Here is an 18,616-nt window from a genome sequence, read left to right as displayed (position 1 = left end):
TAAATAACGGACGAGCTCTAGGGTGATGGAACCTGGGCTGACCGCTGCCCTACGCCTGACAAACGCAACTAGAGATAGCCAGGGAGCGTGCCTACGTTGGTTCTAGACGCCACGCACCAGCCTAAGAGCTAACTAGTACTGCAGAGAAAATAAAGACCTCACTTGCCTCCAGAGGAATGAACTCCAAAAGGTATAGTTGCCCCCCACATGTATTGACGGTGAAATGAGAGGAAGGCACACACATAGAGATGATATATATAGGTTTAGCAAATTGAGGCCCGCTGTAAACTAGAAAGCAGAACGATACAAAAGGGGTCTGAGCGGTCAGCAAAAAACCCTAATCAAAAAACCATCCTGAGATTACAAGAACCCATGTGCCAACTCATGGCACATGGGGAGAACCTCAGTCCACTAGAGCTACCAGCTAGCATAGAGACATAATAAGCAAGCTGGACTAAAAAAACCAAACAACTGAAAATCAGCACTTAGCTTATCCTGAAAGATCTGGGAGCAGGTAGGCAGGAACTAAACAGAGCACATCTGAATACATTGATAGCCGGCAAGGGAATGACAGAAAGGCCAGGTAAAATAGGAAACACCCAGCCTCTGATGGACAGGTGGAAACCAAAGGCCGCAACCCACCAAAGTCACCCAGTACCAGCAGTAACCACCAGAGGGAGCCCACAAAAAGAATCCACAACAGTACCCCCCCCTTGAGGAGGGGTCACCGAACCCTCACGAGAACCCCCAGGACGATCAGGGTGAGCTCTATGGAAGGCGCGGACCAAATCAGTCGCATGAACATCGGAGGCGACCACCCAAGAATTATCCTCCTGACCATAACCCTTCCACTTAACCAAATACTGGAGTTTGCGTCTGGAAACACGAGAATCCAAGATCTTCTCAACAACATACTCCAATTCTCCCTCCACCAGCACCGGAGCAGGAGGCTCAACCGAAGGAACAACGGGCACCTCATACCTCCGCAACAACGACTGATGGAACACATTATGAATAGCAAACGATGCCGGGAGATCCAAACGAAAAGATACAGGGTTAAGAATCTCCGAGATCCTATAAGGACCGATGAACCGAGGCTTGAACTTAGGAGAAGAGACCTTCATAGGGACAAAACGAGAAGACAACCACACCAAATCCCCAACAAGAAGTCGGGGACCCACGCGGCGACGGCGATTAGCAAACTGCTGAGTCTTCTCCTGAGATAACTTCAAATTGTCCACCACCTGATTCCAAATCTGATGTAGCCTGTCCACCACCACGTCCACTCCAGGACAATCCGAAGGCTCCACCTGACCAGAGGAAAAACGAGGATGAAACCCCGAATTACAAAAAAAAGGAGAGACCAACGTGGCAGAACTAGCCCGATTATTAAGAGCAAATTCGGCCAGTGGCAAAAAAGCAACCCAGTCATCTTGATCAGCAGAAACAAAACACCTCAAATAAGTTTCCAAGGTCTGATTAGTTCGCTCCGTCTGGCCATTCGTCTGAGGATGGAATGCAGACGAGAAAGACAAATCAATGCCCATCTTGGCACAAAACGTCCGCCAAAATCTAGACACAAATTGGGATCCCCTGTCAGAAACGATATTCTCCGGAATCCCATGCAAACGAACCACGTTCTGAAAAAATAAAGGGACCAACTCAGAGGAGGAAGGCAACTTAGGCAAGGGCACCAAATGAACCATCTTAGAAAAGCGGTCACACACAACCCAGATAACGGACATTTTCTGTGAAACCGGGAGATCAGAAATAAAATCCATGGAAATGTGCGTCCAAGGCCTCTTCGGGATGGGCAAGGATAACAACAACCCACTGGCCCGAGAACAGCAAGGCTTAGCTCGAGCACACACTTCACAACACTGCACAAAGGTACGCACATCCCTAGACAAGGAAGGCCACCAAAAAGACCTGGCCACCAGGTCTCTAGTACCAAATATTCCAGGATGACCAGCCAACACAGAAGAATGGACCTCGGAGATGACTCTATTGGTCCAATCATCCGGAACAAACAGTCTTTCTGGTGGACAACGATCCGGTTTATCCACCTGAAACTCCTGCAATGCACGTCGCAAGTCTGGGGATACGGCGGACAATATTACCCCATCCCTAAGGATACCAGTAGGCCCAGAGTCTCCAGGAGAGTCAGGCACAAAACTCCTGGAAAGAGCATCTGCCTTCACATTCTTTGAACCTGGCAGGTATGAAACCACGAAATTGAAACGAGAAAAAAACAACGACCAACGAGCCTGTCTAGGATTCAGACGCCTGGCAGACTCAAGGTAAATGAGATTCTTGTGATCAGTCAAGACCACCACACGATGTTGAGCACCCTCAAGCCAATGACGCCACTCCTCAAATGCCCACTTCATGGCCAAAAGCTCCCGATTACCCACATCATAATTGCGCTCGGCGGGCGAGAATTTTCTAGAGAAGAATGCACATGGCTTCATCACCGAGCCATTAGAACTTCTCTGTGACAAAACCGCCCCCGCTCCAATCTCGGAAGCATCAACCTCAACCTGAAAAGGAAGTGAAACATCTGGTTGACACAACACAGGAGCAGAAGAAAACCGGCGCTTAAGTTCCTGAAAGGCCTCCACGGCCGCAGGAGACCAATCAGCAACATCAGCACCCTTTTTAGTCAAATCAGTCAAAGGTTTAACAATACTGGAAAAATTAGCAATGAACCGACGATAAAAATTAGCAAACCCCAAGAACTTCTGAAGGCTCTTAACAGATGTAGGTTGTGTCCAGTCACAAATCGCCTGAACCTTGACGGGATCCATCTCAATAGTAGAAGGAGAAAAAATGTACCCCAAAAAAGAAATCTTCTGGACTCCGAAGAGACACTTTGAGCCCTTCACAAACAGAGAATTGGCCCTCAGAACCTGAAACACCTTCCTGACCTGTAGAACATGAGACTCCCAGTCATCAGAAAACACCAAAATATCATCCAAATACACAATCATAAACTTATCCAGATATTCACGGAAAATATTGTGCATAAAGGACTGAAAGACTGACGGAGCATTGGAGAGCCCAAAAGGCATTACCAAATACTCAAAATGGCCCTCAGGCGTATTAAATGCGGTTTTCCACTCATCACCCTGTTTTATCCGCACCAGATTATACGCACCGCGAAGATCTATCTTAGTGAACCACCTAGCCCCCTTAATGCGAGCAAACAAATCAGTCAATAATGGCAATGGATACTGATATTTGACTGTAATCTTATTCAGAAGGCGATAATCTATACAAGGCCTCAGGGAACCATCTTTTTTTTCCACGAAAAAAAAACCTGCTCCCAGAGGGGACGAAGATGGACGAATATGTCCCTTTTCCAAGGACTCCTTAATATAATTCCGCATAGCAGTATGCTCTGGCAGTGACAGATTAAATAAACGACCCTTAGGGAACTTACTGCCAGGAATCAATTCTATAGCACAGTCACAATCTCTATGAGGAGGGAGCGAATTGAGCTTAGGCTCCTCAAAAACATCCCTATAGTCAGACAAAAACGCAGGGATCTCAGAAGGAGTAGATGAAGCGATTGAAATCGGAGGTGCATCATCATGAACCCCCTGACATCCCCAGCTTACCACAGACATTGTTTTCCAGTCCAGGACAGGATTATGAGTTTGTAACCATGGCAGACCAAGCACTACTACATCATGTAAATTATACAGTACAAGGAAGCGAATCACCTCCTGATGAACGGGAGTCATGCGCATGGTCACTTGTGTCCAATACTGCGGTTTATTCATAGCCAATGGTGTAGAGTCAATTCCCTTCAGAGGAATAGGAACTTCCAGAGGCTCCAGACTAAAACCGCAGCGTTTAGCAAATGACCAATCCATAAGACTCAGGGCAGCGCCTGAATCCACATAGGCATCGACGGAAATGGAAGACAGTGAAAAAATCAGAGTCACAGACAAAATGAACTTAGGCTGCAGAGTACCAATGGCAAAAGATTTATCAACCCTTTTTGTGCGTTTAGAGCATGCTGATATAACATGAGCTGAATCACCACAATAAAAACACAATCCATTTTTCCGCCTATAATTTTGCCGTTCACTTCTGGACTGAATTCTATCACATTGCATAGTCTCAGGTGCCTGTTCAGAAGACACCGCCAACTGGTGCACGGGTTTGCGCTCCCGTAAACGCCGATCAATCTGAATGGCCATAGCCATAGACTCATTCAGACCTGTAGGCGTAGGGAACCCCACCATAATATCCTTAATGGCCTCAGAAAGACCATTTCTGAAGTTTGCAGCCAGGGCGCACTCATTCCACTGAGTAAGCACCGACCATTTCCGAAATTTTTGACAATATATTTCCGCTTCATCATGCCCCTGAGAGAGGGCTAACAAAGCCTTTTCAGCCTGAATCTCCAGGTTAGGTTCCTCATAGAGCAATCCCAATGCCAGAAAAAACGCATCCACACTGAGCAATGCAGGATCCCCTGGTGCCAATGCAAATGCCCAATTCTGAGGGTCGCCCCGCAGGAAAGATATTACAATCCTGACCTGTTGAGCAGGGTCTCCAGAGGAGCGAGTTTTTAAAGAAAGAAACAATTTACAATTGTTCCTGAAATTCAGGAAGGTAGATCTATCTCCAGAAAAGAACTCTGGAATAGGAATTCTAGGTTCAGACATGGGAGTGTGAACAACAAAATTCTGTATATTTTGAACTTTTGCCGCGAGATTACTCATGCTGGAAGCCAAACTCTGGACATCCATGTTAAACAGCTAAGATCGGAGCCATTCAAGGGTTAAGAGGAGGTAAGAAGCAGCTAGACAGCAATTAAGGGCTAGGCAGCAAAACTCTGAAGGGAAAAAAAAAATAAAAAATTTTCCCTTAAACACTTCTTTTTCTCCTGCTTCAGCCCAAACAATTAACACTTTGTGGGCCGGCTATACTGTCATGAATCCCAATGGCTAGGGATAGCACAGGACAAGCAAGGTGCAAATAAATAACGGAGGAGCTCTAGGGTGATGGAACCTGGGCTGACCGCTGCCCTACGCCTGACAAACGCAACTAGAGATAGCCAGGGAGCGTGCCTACGTTGGTTCTAGACGCCACGCACCAGCCTAAGAGCTAACTAGTACTGCAGAGAAAATAAAGACCTCACTTGCCTCCAGAGGAATGAACCCCAAAAGGTATAGTTGCCCCCCACATGTATTGACGGTGAAATGAGAGGAAGGCACACACATAGAGATGATATATATAGGTTTAGCAAATTGAGGCCCGCTGTAAACTAGAAAGCAGAACGATACAAAAGGGGTCTGAGCGGTCAGCAAAAAACCCTAATCAAAAAAACCATCCTGAGATTACAAGAACCCATGTGCCAACTCATGGCACATGGGGAGAACCTCAGTCCACTAGAGCTACCAGCTAGCATAGAGACATAATAAGCAAGCTGGACTAAAAAAACCAAACAACTGAAAATCAGCACTTAGCTTATCCTGAAAGATCTGGGAGCAGGTAGGCAGGAACTAAACAGAGCACATCTGAATACATTGATAGCCGGCAAGGGAATGACAGAAAGGCCAGGTAAAATAGGAACCACCCAGCCTCTGATGGACAGGTGGAAACCAAAGGCTGCAACCCACCAAAGTCACCCAGTACCAGCAGTAACCACCAGAGGGAGCCCACAAACAGAATCCACAACATCCTCCTATATAATGTCACCTCATACTGAGGTCATCAGTCCTCCTATATAATGTCACCTCCTCATACTGAGGTCATCAGCCCTCCTATATAATGCCACCTCCTCATACTGAGGTCATCAGCCCTCCTATATAATGCCACCTCCTCATACTGAGGTCATCAGCCCTCCTATATAATGCCACCTCCTCATACTGAGGTCATCAGCCCTCCTATATAATGCCAACTCTTCATACTGAGGTCATCAGCCCTCCTATATAATGCCACCTCCTCATACTGAGGTCAACAGTCCTCCTATATAATGCCTCCTCCTCATACTGAGGTCATCAGTCCTCCTATATAATGTCACCTCATACTGAGGTCATCAGCCCTCCTATATAATGTCACCTCCTCATACTGAGGTCATCAGTCCTCCTATATAATGCCACCACCTCATACTGAGGTCATCATCAGTCCTCCTATATAATGCAGCTTCCTCATACTGAGGTCATCATCAGCCCTTCTATATAATGCCACCTCCTCATACTGAGGTCATCATCAGTCCTCCTATATAATGCCACCTCCTCATACTGAGGTCATCATCAGTCCTCCTATATAATGCCACCTCCTCATACTGAGGTCATCATCAGTCCTCCTATATAATGCCACCTCCTCATACTGAGGTCATCATCAGTCCTCCTATATAATGCCACCTCCTCATACTGAGGTCATCAGTCCTCCTATATAATGCCACCTCCTCATACTGAGGTCATCATCAGTCCTCCTATATAATGCCACCTCCTCATACTGAGGTCATCAGCCCTCCTATATAATGCCACCACCTCATACTGAGGTCATCATCAGTCCTCCTATATAATGCCGCCTCCTCATACTGAGGTCATCAGTCCTATATAATGCCACCACCTCATACTGAGGTCATCATCAGTCCTCCTATATAATGCCGCCTCCTCATACTGAGGTCATCATCAGTCCTCCTATATAATGCCACCTCCTCATACTGAGGTCATCAGTCCTCCTATATAATGCCACCTCCTCATACTGAGGTCATCAGTCCTCCTATATAATGCCACCTCCTCATACTGAGGTCATCAGTCCTCCTATATAATGCCACCTCCTCATACTGAGGTCATCATCAGTCCTCCTATATAATGCCACCTCCTCATACTGAGGTCATCAGCCCTCCTATATAATGCCACCACCTCATACTGAGGTCATCATCAGTCCTCCTATATAATGCCGCCTCCTCATACTGAGGTCATCAGTCCTATATAATGCCACCACCTCATACTGAGGTCATCATCAGTCCTCCTATATAATGCCGCCTCCTCATACTGAGGTCATCATCAGTCCTCCTATATAATGCCACCTCCTCATACTGAGGTCATCAGTCCTCCTATATAATGCCACCTCCTCATACTGAGGTCATCAGTCCTCCTATATAATGCCACCTCCTCATACTGAGGTCATCAGCCCTTCTATATAATGTCACCTCATACTGAGGTCATCATCAGTTCTCCTATATAATGTCACCTCCTCATGCTTAGGTCATCAGCCCTCCTATATAATGCCACCTCTTCATTCTGAGGTCATCAGCCCTCCTATATAATGCCACCTCTTCATTCTGAGGTCATCAGCCCTTCTATATAATGTCTCCTCATACTGAGGTCATCATCAGCCCTCCTATATAATGCCACCTCTTCATTCTGAGGTCATCAGTCCTCCTATATAATGCCACCCCCCTCATACTGATGAGATCTCCAGATGACCCCACCTTCCACTGTCCCTCTGAAAGGGGCTCCTACCCTTGAAGACAGCAGTCGTGTTATGTGAATAGTGTTGTGCCATGTGATATGTTCTGGTGTGATGTATTATGACATAGTGTGTAGCAGTATTATAGGGAAGGTATGGTGTAATCTAAGTAATGTAATGCATAGTGCTGTTTGTGTACTGAATAAGACATAGGTAGTGAAATTAGAGTGATATATAGTGTACAAGATAGAGAGTGTAAGGTATAGTATAGGATGACGATAACTGACTGTAAAATAGTGTTTTGTAGGGAAGGTCTGCCCAGCAACAGACAGCAGCGTAAGTGAGAGTTAAAGGTTGGGACTAGCCGACAGTGAGAGAAGTCAGTTCAAGGGAACCCAGACCATTTACTGATAGTAAGATAGGAGATAGAGTTTGGAGAGTAACAAACGTGCATTGCTGACAAGGGGTGAAGCTAGAAGAGACTGGAGCAAGGAATAGAGAGATCCTAAAGTGTTACAGACGAGACCGAGAGACCTTCCAGCAGACGTTATCGGGTAAGACATTGAGTAACAAGAAACCTGAGAGCTTGCTTGTGCCGAAGGTAACAGACCTAAAGAGGACTGAGAGGATGGGACTTGTGGAGATCCCGAGCGGTAGATCCAGGGCATCCATAGTGATAGGACGCGGAACCGCTGAGCGCGTGGAGAGAAACTTGCTGATCAGGACTGTGGCCTACAGGCTGTGTTGTGGCAATGTAGAGATGAAAGAGATAAGCTGCAGAGCCCTGGAGTAGTAAGGGTGGACTGAAAAGGCGTCTTACTGTGAAGGAAATGTCCATAAGTCTGTGCAGCCGCTCCATGGTGCATGACCCTTATCAAGTTCAGTAACGTCCCCATGTATGAGCGGAATCTACTTTATTAATCTGTGGAATTCGTGGTCTTAGCCAGCCAACACCATCGACTAAAGGTGGCCTGCATGGGCATAAGGCCCACACGACTCTAACAGCCAGGACCCACGCTTTCATGTAGAGCGCCATGACAGGAGAAGACCAAGTCTCACCCGCAGCCGCCGCCTTGCGCCACGCTGCACATCAGCTGTGTACACGCTTCCTTTTCTGTCTTCCCTGAGGTGGTACAATGGATCTACTCGCCATAATTTGTTCTCTACCCAACAGCAATAATGACGCCATAACAGTCAGTTTCTGGCACTACCATATTGTGCTCGTTGGGTCAAACATCAATGTAAGAAGCATTTTAGTCTTTATAGCATTAATTCTCTTATGTGTAGATGTAAGGAGTTAAAAGCACCAGAAGAGTCTGGGGGCGGTTACCTTCTCGGCTCTGTACCCGGAACCTTTGAGCTGTGCCGCACGTTCCCTAGGGGAGAGACTTGTAGACTGGGACAGGAGGGAAGCAGCCAGAGAGCGGGAAAGGGACGCTTGCAGGAGAGAGAGCAGCTTGCAGAGCAGCGTGCAGAGCCGGGTGCAGCTGCGCTCCAGAAGAGAGAGAGAAAGAGACTGCCCAGAAAGACTGCATCTTGTAGAGACTGCCCAGAAAGACTGCATCCAGTGAGTACTTAAAGCGGACTCTGCTGTGACTTTAGGGGGGCGCTTTGAGACCTGTTGAGAGACTACTACACCCTGGCCCCTGACTCCTGGTACAGAGACTTAACAGTGCAGAGCCCCTTGTTTTCCTGGTACAGAGACAACCGTGCGGAGCCCTGATTTTCTGGCTGTGCTATAAAAGTTAAAGACTCAGAGCCTGTGCATACCACATTAACTCCCGAAACCCCAGGCAGCAGGCTCTCAGAGACTACTCTGCTCACGGACCACAGAGGGAAGACAAGTGCCACTGATTCCCGGCGCCTACGTTGGAGAAGACGACCCTCCAAGCAAGTCCTCATGAGACTGATAAGTGTTCTTCTCTCAAGAAATCCTGCTTAATTCTGTTTTATTGTTTAACTCCCGTATTCTTGCATTGTTTTATTGCTCGTTATTTTCCATTGCTTCCTCCCTGCGAGGAGAACCTAATTCCTGTTATTAAACCCCTCAACTGTTGGTCTGCCTGTTCCGTGGTGACATACTCAGTACCTGCACGTTATTACATAGACACACATGATATCTTTAGGGTGTAGGACGGGAGACGACTGGTAGTGGTGGTGGGGCCTTACATTCACTACATTACCTCACTGATGATGTCCGACTCGGAACTGCTGGATAACTGGAGATCTGGGGGCAAAGAGCAACAATTACCAGTCGGGAAGTGTGAAACCCACTTCCAGGAGCCGCTCCATTAATATGGAGGAAAGTATGTGCCCCCCTCATCCACCTCCGAGGGGCTTCTCTGTCCTCATCTTCATCCATAGACATTAATATGGAGAAAGTATGTGCCCCCCACATCCACCTCCAGGGGCTTCACTGTCCTCATCTACATCCATAGACATTAATATGGAGGAAAGTTTGTGCCCCCCACATCCACCTCCGGGGGCTTCTCTGTCCTCATCTACATCCATAGACATTAATATGGAGGAAAGTTTGTGCCCCCCACATCCACCTCCGGGGGCTTCTCTGTCCTCATCTTCATCCATAGACATTAATATGGAGGAAAGTTTGTGCCCCCCACATCCACCTCCGGGGGCTTCTCTGTCCTCATCTACATCCATAGACATTAATATGGAGAAAGTATGTGCCCCCCACATCCACCTCCGGGGGCTTCACTGTCCTCATCTTCATCCATAGACATTAATATGGAGAAAGTATGTGCCCCCCACATCCACCTCCGGGGGCTTCTCTGTCCTCATCTACATCCATAGACATTAATATGGAGAAAGTTTGTGCCCCCCACATCCTCCTCCGGGGGCTTCTCTGTCCTCATCTTCATCCATAGACATTAATATGGAGAAAGTATGTGCCCCCCACATCCACCTCCGGGGGCTTCTCTGTCCTCATCTACATCCATAGACATTAATATGGAGAAAGTATGTGCCCCCCACATCCACCTCCGGAGGCTTCTCTGTCCTCATCTTCATCCATAGACATTAATATGGAGGAAAGTTTGTGCCCCCCATATCCACCTCCGGGGGCTTCTCTGTCCTCATCTACATCCATAGACATTAATATGGAGAAAGTATGTGCCCCCCACATCCACCTCCGGGGGCTTCTCTGTCCTCATCTACATCCATAGACATTAATATGGAGAAAGTTTGTGCCCCCCACATCCACCTCCGGGGCTTCTCTGTCCTCATCTTCATCCATAGACATTAATATGGAGGAAAGTTTGTGCCCCCCATATCCACCTCCGGGGGCTTCTCTGTCCTCATCTACATCCATAGACATTAATATGGAGAAAGTATGTGCCCCCCACATCCACCTCCGGGGGCTTCTCTGTCCTCATCTTCATACATAGACATTAATATGGAGAAAGTATGTGCCCCCCACATCCACCTCCGGGGGCTTCTCTGTCCTCATCTACATCCATAGACATTAACCCCTTTCTGACCTCGGACGGGATAGTACGTCCGAGGTCAGATACCGCGCTTTGATGCAGGGCTCCGGCGATTCACCGCCGCTATCAACTAGTTAAATGCCGCTGTCAAACGCTGACAGCGGCATTTAACTGGCCATCCGGCTGGAAATGATCGCATAGCCGACCCCCGTCACATGAACGGAGGTCGACGATGCTTCTGAATGGTAACCATAGAGGTCCTTGAGACCTCTATGGTTACTGATCCCGGCAGCTGTGAGCGCCACCCTGTGGACGGCGCTCATAGCACGCCTGCAATTCAGCTACATAGCAGCGATCTGATGATCGCTACTATGTAGCAGAGCCGATCGAGTGGTGCCAGCTTCTAGTCTCCCATGGAGGCTATTGAAGCATGGCAAAAGTTAAAAAAAAAAGTTAAAAAAAGGGAAAAAAAAAAAAATATATAAAAGTTTAAATCACCCCCTTTCGCCCCATTCAAAATAAATCTAAAAAAAAAAAATCAAACCTACACATATTTGGTATCGCCACGTTCAGAATCACCCAATCTAGCAATAAAAAAAGCATTAACCTGATCGCTAAGCGGTGTAGCGAGAAAAAAATTCGAAACGCAAGAATTACGTTTTTTTGGTTGCCGTGACATTGCATTAAAATGCAATAACGGGCGATCAAAAGAACGTATCTGCACCAAAATGCTATCATTAAAAATGCCAGCTCAGCACACAAAAAATAAGCCCTGACCCGACCCCAGATCATGAAAAATGGAGACGCTACGAGTATCGGAAAATGGCGCAATTTCTTTTTTTTTGTAGCAAAGTTTGGAATTTTTTTTCACCTCTTAGATAAAAGAGAACATAGCCATGTTAGGTGTCTATGAACTCGTAATGACCAGGAGAATCATAATATCAGGTCAGATTGAGCATTTAGTGAACCTAGTAAAAAAGCCAAACAAAAAACAAGTGTGAGATTGCACTTTTTTTGAAATCTTACCGCATTTGAAATTTTTTTCCCGTTTTCTAGTACACGACATGCTAAAACCAATGGTGTCATTCAACAGTGCAGCTTGTCCTGCAAAAAATAAGCCCTCACATGGCCATATTGACAGAAAAATAAAAAAGTTATGGCTCTGGGAAGGAGGGGAGCGAAAAACGAATACGGAAAAATAGAAAATCCCAAGGTCATGCAGGGGTTAATATAGAGTAAAGTATGTGCCCCCCACATCCACCTCCGGGAGCTTCTCTGTCCTCATCTACATCCATAGACATTAATATGGGGAAAAGTATTTTGTAGGAGAATGAACTGTTTTCTGCATCATCACAACAAGACAAAACAGAGAGATAACAATATAGAGTGTAGAACATGGCGCCATCTGCTGCCTGCAGAAGATATTCCCTGCAAAACATAAGCCTGCAGCTGTTGTATACTCCAAGAAGGATGTGTCAGCTCCATATCAATGTCTATGGATTCAGAACGGGAGGCCAGAAAAGCTTCTGGAAGTTTAATATGAAGTAGTTTGTCCATATAATGTACAGTGGAAAGCAGAAGTTTCCATACACTGAAGGTAAAACATTCTCTGTCTCTCATTATTCCGACATTTGGCAAATATTAATAACAATCCTAACTGACCTAAAACGAGAAGGTTTACTCTGATTTCATGTCAGATATTGATATAAACCTGCAGATGTGTCTTTATACGTTGTGGATGGAAACTTCTGGTTTCACCTGTACATTAGATATAGGTCCTCCTGCAGATCGCTCCTTGTGCACGTGCGTTACTGTGTACACCACTATGCTCCCTACTATACATATGTGCGTAATCATTCATCTCTATCTGACACTGTGTACATGACGGTGTCTGCAGCATGTGACCCCCGATAACCCGAATCCCACCTGCGAGCTGGCGGAGCTCCTCTTCTATACAGGAGATATTAAGGTCAGCCTCCCGTGCAGCCTCCGCCATCATCTTCTGTAGTAAAACCAGGAACTTCTCTCGGCTTTATTTGTCTATTATTAGAGAATTGAAACTCCACTCCCAGATCCTGCAGGTTCAGCGCCTTCGTCACTTCTCCTAATGTGGACACGGCGGCCGGGCAGGGCCTGGAGTCGGCCACTTCCCCATAGCTGAGCTTTATGGTTCCCATCTCCCTATACTGCGCCTTTAATATGTAATGTATGAATGGACGAGGGATCTTACATGTTCTTTCTAGCTGCTTCTTTACATTTTCTTAAGGGTTTATTTTTTGTAGGGTTTTTTTGCTAAATAATCTGTAAAAAGAAATCACTTAAAAAAAAAATCAATGCTTTCACATTGAGTTCTGGCACCCATTGGTCCCGTCGGGGCTTGTGGGATTCGGGACGACAAGGCCATAGACTATAATGGTGCCACCAGAGCTAATCTGCGCTCTTCGGGCATAATTTTCGGGCAGACCCTCAGATGGAGCAGACTGTGTCGGGGTGACATGTTCAGGTCCTGAGGTATCGGCACGTGCTCTCATCTCCACACCTTCCCCCTCATTTAGAATACGCAGATGATACTTTGCCCACTTGGACACCATGGGAGGGAAGGAAGAAGAGAGCCACAAATAATCAGCACCTTCATTATCATACACGTGAAAAACGAAAATTAGGACCTAAAAAAAAAGTCCAAAGTCAACAAGAGTCCTACTTGGAGGGGTTTAGTTATATAGAGGTAAAGTTAGCTACACCCCCAACTACTCCCCCCAAGTAAGACTCTTCTTGACTTTGGACATTCTTAGGCCCTAATTCTTCGTTTTGGTGGTGATTATCTGCCGCTCTCATCTCCCTTCCCTCCCCTGGACCAGACTTTTTGCCCCGTCATTACCTTATTGTTCCCTTATAATCCTTGCTGTAAGTCCGGAGGGAATGAGCTGGGGCTTGGATGACTTATTGCTGAGCCTTTGGAGTAATTTTATCAATTTTGGGGAAGGTTCATCACCCTGGTTACAGGCTTGGTAGCTGCGAGCACTGGTTTAGTTCGTGGTGTTGGTAGCTTCTTACATTAGTTCGATTTCCTTTGCCGAACATTGCATTTTGCTTAACACGTTGCCGATACCACGGCTTGTCTTGGGTCTTCAGGACACTGAATATTCCCCCCTCACATTCTAGAGAAGATGATTTTCTATCCCCTGTACATGCTGTCAGTCACGGCTGCCCCCGTAGAGGCTCCTGTATATTTTTACCCAAATGCAATAACTGGTGACTCCTGATGGAGGGTGGAGGGGCCATAACTTTCCCAAACTGCGCACTTTATTCATTATTTATAATTGCTCCAGTGTTTGATCTCAGATGGAATAAATAATCTAATTGTAGATATAAAATGAAGGAAGTGACAAAGGAGAGATATGGGGAAGGTGATAAAGCGGTGACAGGAGCAGATAGGAGAGTTGCTATGTGATTTTATGATGTCAACAAAAACGCACGTGAGAATATTTACTGTGAGAATAAAAGCACCAGTCAGTTATTCTGGGCAAACTGGGAAATCTTCACCTACCTCTCCCAACTATAAACAGAAAGATATATCCATGTGGGTGACATATTTCTGCGCTACCGTGAGCCCTTCAGCATTATTTATCTTGTACATAGTTTTTTGTGCAGCTCTCTCCTACCCTCTCCCAGCAGACAGTCCCAGCATACAGAATAATGTAGCCCCCCACACACACAGCATAGTGCAGTCCTCCCACACACAGTATAGTGCAGCACCCGCACACAGTGCAGCCCCCACACAGTACAATGCAACCCCAACCTACACAGTGTAGTGCAGCCCCCACACACAGTATAGTGCAGTCCCCCCACACACACTATCGTGCAGCACACACACACTATAATGCAGGCACAAACATACACACTATAATACAGACACATACACTATAATGCACACACACACACAAACACATACACACTATAATGCAGACACACACACATACACTATAATGCAGACACACTATAAGGCACACACACACAGCAGCAGACAGTCCCAGCATTATTCACAAGTCACATAGATTTTTGTGCAGCTCTCTCCTCCCCTCTCCCAGCAGACAGTCCCAACATTATTCACAAGTCAAATAGATTTTTGTGCAGCTCTCTCCTCCCCTCTCCCAGCAGACAGTCCCAGCATTGTTCACAAGTCATACAGATTTTTGTGCAGCTCTCTCCTCCCGTCTCCCAGCAGACAGTTTTAGCATTATTCATAAGTCACATATATATTTTGTCTCTATGCCTCTGAAGTTGAAGGAATCAGGTGTGGTCTGTGACGGTACAAGGGATGTGAAACCTCTTAACAATTAATAGAGATGAATGGAGAAATGAGACATGAGCTAAGAAGGAAGAGCAACCAGGAGGAGCAAAGAAAATAGAAACGAGAAAAACAAAAAACACAGAAAGTCGCCTGGAAGATAAAGTGTGAAATAGCCAATGGCAGAAATGTAACTTAAAGAGGTTTCCCTGTAAAAAAGAAAAGTGGTCAGCGACTTACAGGATAGTTGATCAGTGGGGGTTCAACCGATTGCAGAAGTGGGGTCACCAGGACCTGTCCGAATGGAGAGCGCCACTCTTGGCACTAGTCTAGTATTTATCTCCTGTGGATTGGTGAGAGCTTGGAATATCTTCCTTTGGCTGATCTGTAATAGGAACCCGATTGCCGAGGGGCCATGCACATCATTGGGGTCTCCTTTAAGCACAAGTACAAACGCCACCTCTTTGTTTCGTGTAGGTTGGCCCCTGGCCATCTGTCTATATCCCCATCAACACCCCCCCCCCCCCAATATGCATTAATGTGTTTTTCGAGCCTTTTGTTTTGATGGGCATTCATTATCTGCCATCTTCCTGTGAGGACGTGTAGGTGGTCTCTGCCCACCCTTCTGCCACATAATAGGCTGCTATTACCACGTCGGCCAGGTCTGCCCCTTTGGTTTTCTATTGCTCATTTGCACTGGAGGTTTCTGGACTCATCATTTAAATTACAACGTTGAGAAGGAAAAATCGTGGAGTTGTGGACATCCCAGGATGGACGGACATGTTACCAATCTGCAAGTGATGGAGAAAAGGAAATACGTTTCAAAACACTTTAATTTACTCAGTCTGGCGTCTGAGCCTTGTGCAGAAATCCCGGCACCTCCAGCCTCAGCTGCTGTCACTGAGGTTATTAATGGTCATCTAAGGAAAGTTTTCCACTAAATGCACTGGGGCAAATCATCAAGATCCGCTGCTGGTGGAGCGCCCCCAGACGCAGGGCCGTGGGGTACTCGGTACCGGGCCTCTCTGTCTCAGTTCTGGGGTTGTCACGGTGGCTAGACCCGGTCCGTGACCCTGCTAAGGGGCGTCCAATGAAAGATGAGATAATGGTGCGTGCTGTAGGTCGCGGTGAATAACGAGGACACAGGGTTGCAGTCTCTTTACCTCTTTACTGAAGGCTTCAGGATCCTCAATCCAGAGTACTGTTAACAGGGCTGTCTGAGACCGGCTGGTCCGATGGCACCTCCAGAGTTCCCTTTGCAGGTGGAAATCAGTGCCTACCTTCTAGCGCCTGTGTGTTGTAGTACTTCCCTGCTGAGCACCATGGGATAGTCCTCACAACTGTTGTGTCTGCTTCTGATGTTCTTTCTCACAGCTTATGTCTGTTCTGATGTTCTTCTCCTTCCCCCAGATGATATGGCTAGGACGCACCCGTATGACGGGTAGGCCTGGAGTTCTTCCGGGACCCTAGTGTTGCCCCTCTCCCACAGTTGCCCCCTATGTCTGCTTAGGTGATTTAGGTGAGACAGCCAACCTATAATTAACTGTCCTGCCGTTGGTTTGAAGTAAGGCTTGGAGCCCAATACTTCCTCGGCTTTCCGGCCACCGGCTACGCGCCTCAGTAGGATGTTGCCTCGATCTTACGGCACGACTCCTACTGGTGTTATCTCCTTTTTTGCTGTGATCTCGTTTCTCACTCTCCACAATAAACCTCGCCTCTTGTCCTTTCTTGAGATACCGCCGCAATGTAGTGCAGGTGCGGTTCCTTAACGCGCTGTCTTGTTCGCTAGGCCTCTGTCAGGATCCCACCCCTGACAGGGACCCCCCTGAATCTTTCCCCTGCAACACCCCCTGCCACAAGGATGTTGCCTGGTTCCAACCCAGTCAGCTTCTACCTAACTTCCTATCCAACCCCCAGTTTTACCAGATTGTGAGGAGTGGCCTAATACATAGTACCCTTTGCTCCCCCTGGAGGCCAGACTGTGAAGTGTATTGGTGTCTGTGATACCTGGTCAGGTGAACTCCTTCAGTGCCATCAGACGTACCATCACTCCCCTTAGCGGCGGAGCGTCAGTACTGCAACGACCAGGACTCTGGGGCTCTGCACTCCCCCCCGGTTAAATCCAGTACTCCCGGACTGGGAAGAAAACAACAATACATGTCAGCAAAAGACATACAAATTTTGAAATGCAATAAACAAGTAATAAGTAATAATAACAGTGCTTCCCTTTATGGGAGGTGAGGACTCTTGAACGTTACAAACAAAACATGGTTAAATATTTTAAATAACACACTATATATAACTTTTATTACCCAGCCGGGTATTCTACTAAGTGCAAATTCTGAACAATAATTTAACTTTGCCTTTAAGGACGTATAAGCTGGATCCACTAAAGGCTTATTATAAAACTCTAAAATATAAATTCACTTTTTCTTTATTTTTCTCTTCTAAGTGCAACATCTTCTTTTTCACTCTCTGATTTTTCATATGCAGGACCGCCTGTCTATCTGCCCAGGCCTACTGCCTCTTCTCTTAGTACAGGATCACTGAGCCATCTCTCTATGGCTCCTAGGAGGACTCACTATCTAACGCCTACGGGTTTACTTCCTGTCCTCAATCTTTAACAACATTATCAAACATTTCCTATAACTGTCTAGCTAACTACATAATACTCCTATGTAAAACATTATTACTATTCACTTTCTTTTAAGGCAACATTATACATTAAGTGCAACTGGTGAACCTTCCCTTTAAGAGGGAACCAAGTCTCTTTGAGGTAGCGCAACTTCTCAAGTCGCAAGTCCGTGTACGACAGGAACTCCTGTACTGTTTCCAGGAACAGTTTCTTCGAAAAGAGTCCCTTCTTCTTGTAAAACCAGTAGGGGGCACCCTTAATAAGGTGCAAACTATTTACAATGCAGTTTGTGAACCATTCACCGTCCATGATTCGGTAGTCTTTATAACATGGGTGAACAAGGAGCAAAAAGGAAAATAATAGCAAAAATAAAAGGCAATAGGGATCCCGGGTAAACGAAGGGATCCCTTTAAGAACAACCCAGGTCGGGTACTAGCAGCAAAAAGCAAGGAAATAAACAGTTAACTATATACAATTGCAGAGCATTAGTATCTTACTCTGGTTCTGGCGGCCTCCACCGAGGTTTTACCTGGCAGGTGGCCCTCTGCGGCCCAGGTAGGCTCGACTCCAAGTCTACTCCCGCTGCCAGGTGTACCCCATGGGTCTGGGTCTTCTGCACGACGAGGTCGTGCGCCGCGATGAGTGTCTGCGTGGGCCGGTGGATGATGCTGGCGGTGGCAGTGGCTGCGGCAGCTGCTTCAGCGGCAAGCTCCTCCCCTTCGGTTCTGGATACTGCCAGGACGGCTGTACAGCGCTGCATGTCCCGGGCCCACCAGCTGCTCCCCTTCAGGCACCGGCGATACGTCACCA

At 46.7% G+C, this 18,616-nt stretch overlaps 1 protein-coding gene across 1 annotated transcript in view; it reads right to left on the bottom strand.

Annotated features, from left to right (window-relative positions):
* Positions 1 to 12,949, bottom strand: part of LOC143793154 (shootin-1-like) — an 81,347-nt gene extending 68,398 nt beyond the window's left edge. Inside the window, exons 1-2 of the mRNA XM_077279849.1 lie at positions 12,810 to 12,949; positions 9,624 to 9,667 (exon numbers count right to left, since the gene is read on the bottom strand). Of these exons, the coding sequence (XP_077135964.1) occupies positions 9,624 to 9,667; positions 12,810 to 12,882 (117 nt within the window). The 5' untranslated portion in view covers positions 12,883 to 12,949. The remainder of the gene's footprint in view (positions 1 to 9,623; positions 9,668 to 12,809) is intronic.
* Between the last annotated feature and the right edge of the window lie 5,667 nt (positions 12,950 to 18,616).

The sequence above is a fragment of the Ranitomeya variabilis genome, chromosome 1 (genome assembly GCF_051348905.1).
Source record: "Ranitomeya variabilis isolate aRanVar5 chromosome 1, aRanVar5.hap1, whole genome shotgun sequence".
In the NCBI taxonomy this organism is placed as follows: domain Eukaryota; kingdom Metazoa; phylum Chordata; class Amphibia; order Anura; family Dendrobatidae; genus Ranitomeya; species Ranitomeya variabilis.
The sequence above is the reverse complement of the archived record's forward strand: the minus strand, read 5'-3'. Positions and strand labels throughout refer to the sequence as shown.